At 47.4% G+C, this 7,706-nt stretch overlaps 1 protein-coding gene across 1 annotated transcript; it reads left to right on the plus strand.

The window, feature by feature from the left end:
• The first annotated feature begins 25 nt into the window (after positions 1-25).
• Positions 26-7,694, plus strand: PIF1 (PIF1 5'-to-3' DNA helicase). Its single transcript, XM_057363561.1, has 12 exons — positions 26-508; positions 581-686; positions 761-886; positions 982-1,135; positions 1,665-1,779; positions 1,855-1,961; positions 2,374-2,513; positions 3,182-3,288; positions 4,065-4,152; positions 4,687-4,832; positions 5,804-5,995; positions 6,312-7,694. The coding sequence occupies exons 1-12, from the start codon at positions 26-28 to the stop codon at positions 6,366-6,368; spliced, it is 1,821 nt and encodes a 606-aa protein (XP_057219544.1). The 3' UTR covers positions 6,369-7,694.
• Positions 7,695-7,706: the final 12 nt, after the last annotated feature.

Raw genomic sequence — 7,706 nt, forward strand, 5'->3', positions numbered from 1 at the left:
GAGCGTTTGAACGGCCGGCGGRGCGATGGAGGCGGCGGAGCTGCGCTGCACGGCGGCCGTGGAGCAGCCGCTGCCGGGGGGATGCGCCCCGCGCCGCCGCCTCATGCGGGACGCGACCGTGCTGCTGGGCCGCAACGAGCTGCGGCAGCCCGTGCTGCGGGTGGCCGGCGGCAGCGGCGCGGCGGCGACGGTGCTGAGCTTCTCGCTGGCCGGTGACGCCGTGAGGCTCTTCACGCGGTTCGCGGGCGAGGGGCGGGCGGCGGTGCGGGTGGGGCCGGACGGCGCCCAGGTGCTGCTGTCCGACTGCCCCCCGGACGMGCTGCGCCGCTTCCTCCGCCTCCTGCGGGTCAAGCTGGCCGCCGAGTCKCGGGCCGCTCCGCGCCGCCCCCGCCTGCTGGACCGGCCGCCGCCGTCCTTCTCCGTGATCAGCCCGGTGCAGGAGCGGGACCTGCCGTGCGGCCCCGGCCGCTGCCGCGCCGGCGAAGAGCGGGGGGAGCGGCCAGCAGAGGTGAGTGCCGGGCGAGGGGGCGGTCTCGGGTGATGGCCCTGCCCTTACAGCGCACCCCCGCCTGTCCCGCAGGTGCCCCGCGCCGTGAGGCGGCCCCCGGCGAGGCTCTCGGCGGAGCAGGAGGCGGTGCTGGGCGCCGTGCGGAGCGGGAAGAGCATCTTCTTCACCGGCTGTGCAGGTGAGGGGCCCCGGGGCTCTCATCGGTMCCCCGGGGAAAATCCTGCCCATTGACCTGTTGCTTCTCCCTCGAAGGGACTGGGAAGTCGTTCCTGCTGAAGAAGATCATAGGCTCCCTCCCTCCGAACGTCACCTACGCTACAGCCAGCACGGGAGTGGCRGCTTGTCACATCGGTGGCACTACTCTCCACGCCTTTGCAGGTGATGGCCTGCCCAACAGCGAGGGGCTGGGACTTCTCACTCCCTTCCCAAAGAACCAGAAGCATCCTATATCATTGCTTTTTCTCGTCTGCCAGGGATTGGCTCTGGGAAGGCACCGCTGGAACAATGCATTCAGCTGGCAGAGAGGCCGGGGGTGCGCCAGCACTGGCTGGCCTGCCAGCACTTAATTATTGATGAAGTCTCAATGGTGGATGGCAAGTTCTTTGACAAGCTGGAGGCAGTGGCAAGGTGAGCAATTGCCCACTCAAACAACTAGCAGAAATTAATTTCTCTGAACTTCCAGGCTGCTTCCTTTCTTTAGTTTTGTGAATGAATACAAGGCAGCTGCTAGTAGAGGACTGTAAGGAAGCATGAAATCAGCAACTGGTTAGGTCTTTACCATGAAATAGGTCTTGGTCATGCCACCTGCTCACTCACAGCTGACACTGTTTGGGTTCTCTCCATCTCCMGAGCTAAGTGTTGTCTACAGAACTCAGTCCTGAATATGCAGCTGTGCCCAGAAGGTCTCTCTTGCAGATAGAAGTAGCTGTAGTAACAGCCACTATGGAACCAAGAGTGGTAATGACCTCTGGGGTAGGTAAGCAAAGCAAATTTAATGTCTTGTATTAGCATTGCTTGATTATTCGAGCTAGGGATAAGCATCTTTCACTGCAGGTGATCTATGTTTAAATATATTGACAGATTAAGAAGTAACTTCTGGGACCTGACTATGTCCAGGTTCTGGAAGACATTCAAAACCTCTCTTCATCCCTTTCAGGACAGTCAGAAAACGGGATGAGCCTTTTGGAGGAATTCAGCTGATTATCTGTGGGGATTTCTTACAGCTACCCCCAGTCTGCAAGGGTAATGAAGAAACCAAGTTCTGCTTCCAGGTACAAAACTGTCTGTAAACTCATTCTCATGCTTCAAGTCTGCCTCTTTCTTAACAAGAGAATTATTTTTTCCAGGCAAAAAGCTGGAGGAAATGCATCCACATAAACATGGAGCTGACTGAAGTGCGGAGGCAGACTGACAAGACCTTTGTCTCTCTCYTGAGTGAAATCCGTTTAGGCAGGTGAGGAGAAACTCATCTCTCTGTATAATCTCTGCCCCCCACTAAAGGACCAGAGGAAAGAGCAGTTTGTCACTTTCCTGTGCTCTATTAGGAAAGTGTAGCTGTGGGCAAAAGCTATAAATATTTCAGCTAACATAGACAGGTTTTGTATATGCTGCTCTGGTAAGGAAGGACAATTCTTAGGGTCCCTCTGCAATTTCTGTGAATTAATTCAAAGGATCCTGAGCTGGCAGTGACCAGGGCAGGGCTGGGGCACACACTGGCTCTGCTCTCTGACTTTATACAGTTATCTTTCTCTGTCCTCTCTGGAAGCCTGCAGCTTGCAGAGACTGATCAAGCTGTGTGGAGGTTACTGCTGCTCAAAGCTGTTCCTGCTCACTTGAAAGACTAATTCCCTTTTCCTGCTTACAAGGTGCACAGAGGAGGTTACCAGGCAGCTGATGCAGACAGCTACTCACAGGTCTGAGCGTGATGGGATCCTGGCTACACGGCTCTGCACCCAYAAAGATGATGTAGAAATAACCAATGAGAGACGCTTGCAGCAGCTACCAGGTGAAYCCCGTGGAGGAAACTGCTGGCTTTGGGCTGAGCTCTGTGTGGGTGAAGTGGAGGTACTGGGGTGTCAGGTGGAACAGGCATTGTGTCATGCACAGCCAGCACCAGTCTAGGCTCTGTGTGTTGGAGCTGAGCTGTCTGGGGAAAGCTGTTTTTTTGTCTAAAAATCCACAATATCACTATTTGGTTCATAGCAGGCAGCAAGCTCATTACTTGTGAGGCAGGTTGGATCATTTATTGCCTCCACACCCATGATTTTTCTTTCTATAGCATCTTAGAAAGGCTGTGCTCTATCCACCCATGACTTGAATTAAGAGCTATTTCAATTTTTACCTCTCTATCTGGCTCTTGGATTCTTCTTTAGTCTGCTTTGGAGATGTGGTGTTGGTTTTGAGTGCAACTGCTCAAAATGCAGGCTGCTCAGTTCTTATTTACTGCTGACCTTTTATTCCTGTGCCTTTTTGTGCTCTGGATGTTACATAGGGAAGAGAGGCAATAGTGAGGTCTCTCCTAATAGATGTGACAAGATGTGTGAAGATGTCCTAGCAGCAGAGCAGAATGGATAATAAAAGAGAAATTACTGTTAGAAATAAATGCTGAACCTCCTGAAACACTGTGTAGAATATGTTTAACGGCTGCAATTTCTTTCTTTGTTTCCTTAACAGGAGAAGAGCACGTGTTTGAGGCTTTGGACAGTGAYCCAATGCTAGTGAAGTTAATCGATGCTCAGTGTCCTGTGGGTGGTAGAGTTGAGCTAAAGGTTGGAGCTCAGGTAAATGTGTGTACATAAATGTGTGATAGACCAGATCAAATGGTGTAAGAAAAATAAAGGATTGTCAGAGAAGTATATAGAGTAGATTAATATATAGAAGGCAAATTTCATCTAGAATGGTTACGCAGACCAACAGAAAACTCTGTCCCAGCCTGTGTATCTTTTCTGCTTCGAATCCTATCCAGACAGAGACTGAGTACAGGTCCAAGTCTTGGRGACAGTGGTGATTGCTGTGACTTTGACAGACTGTCAAATCAAATGTCCAATCAAATTTAGAAGCTTTCCAGTAGCAGAGAGCACAAGCAGTCCTTGCCTGCAGTCTCAGCTCCAGTTACAGCAATTCTCCAAGCCTGCCATATTTGCAGGGCTGGGCACCTTGCTCTGAGCCAGGGCTGTCAGAGTGGAAAGGATGCAGGTTTGTACTTAGTAATAGCACTGTTTGCCTTGAARTCTTGTTCCTTAGTTATTCCCAGAATCTACAAATGCCTAGGCTGGTTGGTGCCTGGGGAAGGGGAAACTGCTCCCTGGAACTGAGCTCACAGCTGTGGATAGAAATAGCTCAAATGTTCAGTGCTGTAAAATTATGTTGGGATTCCTAGGAAGAAAAGGCTGTGAAATAATTTCAATCAAATCGGAGATGGTGCTGCAATAGGCAGGATAGGATGATTTGGCCAAATCAGCCTGATGTGCTTATGCTTTCTGGCAAGAAGTTTAGCTGCAGGTGGCTGAACAGGCTGTAGAACCATTGCATTAAAGATTTTTCTTTTCCTCTGTAGGTGATGTTAGCAAAGAATCTGGATGTGTCTCAAGGGCTGGTGAATGGGGCACGAGGYGTTGTTGTAGGGTTTGAAAGCGAACAGAAGGGTAAGTAAGGCTTTTGAGCTTTTGTTGATGGAAGTGGGAAAACAACAAAACAGTTTGTCATTGGTGGCTGATGACTTCTTAATTTTGTTTACAGCTTGGTAATAATTTGAGGGAAAGCAGGGAGATCTCTGACAGCTTGGGGCTCTCACAAGCTGTGATGTCATGCATTGCATCAGCTGTAGCTATCTGTAGGCCTCTTGTATTCTCTTTTCTGTATTCTGTATGTAAATGTGTATGCTCATTTGAATTTCATGTTTGTTCTGTTGAAGCAAGTTTTGATGGATTTTTGTTTGTTTTTCTCAAAGTAAAATGTTCTGTTACCTGCAAAATGTATTTTTCTCTGCATCTCAACTSATGAAATACCTGACTTTAATTTTCCTGCTTTAGTAGGTGTCAAACATCATTTCAGGACATGCATGTCTGTGGGTTTAGGTTTGATTTTAGGCAGAAAAAAGGTGTTCTTAAGCTGCTGACTTCCTGGCTGTTGAGTGTCATGAAYACATCTCCATTTCTTTCCTGCTCCCATTCCTACAGGGCTGCCTAARGTGAGGTTTCTCTGTGGGGTCACACAGATCATAAAAATGGAGAAATGGGTCTTCAAAGGACCATCGGGAGTTCATCTGAGTCGTCAGCAATTGCCTTTAAAATTGGCATGGGCCATTTCTATTCACAAGAGTCAGGTGGGTATATACAGCTGTTTGTAGGCTTTTACACCATTATAAACTTTATTTCCTGGATGAGCTTGTATTGCTGGTGAAACAGAGAAAGCTGAAAGCCCCTTGTTGAGGGAGAACTCTAGAATGTTTCTGGCTGCAGAGAGAGAGCATCTCTTCTGCTTGTGCTCTTTGCCAGTAGGGTCACAGATGGGCTGTCAGTACTACTGGGGTTTCCAGAAGGGCAYYGCCATCTGCRGAGYYRGTGCTGGACTATAAAGCAGMATTATTTACCACTGTGGGCTGATGRGGGTAGTGTTTCCCTGAGAGTCAGCAGCTTTAGGGGACCCTGAGCTCTGCAGTGTAACTGAGGAAGGTGTTGGAGTCACAGCTGTGCTCTTTGGGCTGAACTCGCTCTTTGGGCTGAACTCGCTCTTTGGTGGTGTGTGATGGGATTTTTTTCAATATAACTTTCAACCTAACACTGTAATATTTCAAAGTTCCTTCCTTTCCAGAAGACTTGATAAGTACTGGTCTTGGAGACCTGTGAGTTTGCTCCAATGCCACTGTTTAAACCAGGCCATGCTGTAAATTCTGCTGGCCCTGGGACAGCTCATGAGACAGGGCAGGCCAGGCCTTACCCAAGCTCTGTCTCAGGTCTGCCTGAGGACTGCTTCAGAATGGTGCCTGATCCAACTACTAGGAGTGAAACCAGCAGGATTTCTTTCCCTGCTGTGTTGRTTAGGTGTGATTTATGGACCTTCACACAACAAGAGGCTTGCTGGAGGTAGTGGATCCTACTCTTTGCTAGGAACTTCCTTTCTACTGATTCCCATATTTAAATCAGTTACCTAGTCAAACGAGACTTCCTTTTGTTTTAATCAAGACCTTGTACCAAGGTTGGTACACTGGACAGTCTGTTAGGGCAAGTTAGTGTTGATACAGCACAACATTCTTGTTTATTTGCTCTGTAACAAACTTCTCTGTGCCTTCAACAGGGCATGTCTTTGGACTGTGTGGAAATCTCCCTGTCTCGTGTCTTTGAAAGTGGACAGGCTTATGTAGCCCTCTCCCGAGCCCGAAGCCTTGCAGGTCTCCGGGTTCTGGATTTTGACCCCAAAGTAGTGAGAGCTGATCCTGCTGTGCTGCAGTTCTACAGACAGCTGAGACGTCATCAGCTTCTAACACAGGTAAAGAAAAATGTCACACTAGCAAAGCCTGCCTTGTGCAACCACACAATGATGAGAGATGTGGGCACCAAGGAGTTTCTTTTTCTTCCTGAGCAAGATCAACACTTGCAGTGGCAGGAGAGATGAAACTGCAGAGAGGGCACGTGGCCAGGCAGCTCTTGGTGGCAAAATATTTACTGTAGTGTTGGGGGATATATAACATTTTCTGGCCCTCTGGGTTGAAAGGATAAGTTGGGATTCTTTGATCCTCCTCTTGCATAAAAAGTGGGCCCAAAAGAAATTTGTTGTATTTTTTTTTACTTCTTTCTCCCCAAAGGATTCACTACACATCCATTCAGATGTTAATGAGAAGGAGAACTGGAAATGCAACTGAGAACTCTTCTGGTTTCTGTGAGATGTCAGCACAGACTGCTAAGATGCAGCAATCTTGTGGTGTRTATTTGATAACAAGGTCAAAGGAAATCTTTTAGATGCTTGCTTYGTTCATCTGACTGGATATGTGGAAGTATCTCCATCTCATGCCTCTGGAATTTGGAAGGCTTCTGTAGCCCCTTTCTGAGCCCAGAGCYTTGAGTACTCCTGTACCACAGATGCAACTCTAGCAAACAAAATGACTGAACAAGGATGTGCCTGAGGGGTGTTTCTACAGTTTTATCCTCTCTGAGGGACCTTCCTACAGTTCTATCCTGACTGCTAATTGTTTCATCCTCTGCACAAACAGACTGAAACTTGTGTGCCTTTCCTCAAGTATACTACATTTGAGAGATGGAAAGTGTGTGTCCCCTTTGCACGCATGGATTGTTCACAGGAACTGCTGACACAAGGGAAAGCAGTGTTAAATATCTGGAAAACTCAATTGTCCTGCAAGAGGAGCTGCCAGGAGCTGAGCTATCCCTTTACAGCATATTGGGGATATGATGTGTTCTTGCTGCCTGACACCAGGAGGCTCTGCATAATTTCTTCCATAAGCAGAACTATCAGAGTTGCACATTGCCTGTTATGCTGATACATTGCCTTTTAATTAGTCTGTTGCATACAATAAGATGTGATTTTTTTTTTTTTTTTTTAACCTTTTGAGGTGAGCTGGCACTGTTTAAAAATAGGAGGAAGCCCCACATCTTGTACCCATAATTATGGAACTATAAGACCTGTGAAGATTCATTACCCCATGAGCAAGAAAGGGGTGAGAGGAGATGGGTGCTGATGGAGACCCCTGCTTTTGTTTAAATACATGAGACTCCTGTTCAGATGAGAGTTTCTCCTGGAAAAAATATGTCTGACTAATAAGGTAGAACCTGAATGTGCAATAGAGAATAATAGTTAAGGACATGTGAGGTGAGCTGTAACTTCCCTTGTTTCAGCAAAAGCAGAGATGAGCAGAACTAATATATTGTCTTCTTAATAAAGGAGAAGCTTTGGTCTTTGTATTTTAGCACTTTGCCTAAAGCTAAAGAAACTTGTGTATTTTAAAATGTTTTACATATGGGAATAATATGAAATAGCATCCAGCTGGAAGTTGTCTCTTGCAGGGGAATGTATCTAAAAAAGCCTCTGCAGTGTAAGCAAGTTRAAGGCCATTTCTTGGCAGCTGCTCTCCTTAAAGCCAGGAAAGGATGTTGACTAGCCAGTGGTTAACATAACAGAAAACAGATTTTGATAAGATTTAAAAATGTATTTTTTAACTGTATTGGGGGTTTGGTTTTTGTTTTTC

This window comes from Malurus melanocephalus, unplaced genomic scaffold, assembly GCF_030028575.1.
Source record: "Malurus melanocephalus ecotype Western Australia unplaced genomic scaffold, MMel_1.1 scaffold_28, whole genome shotgun sequence".
Taxonomy (NCBI): Eukaryota; Metazoa; Chordata; class Aves; order Passeriformes; family Maluridae; genus Malurus; species Malurus melanocephalus.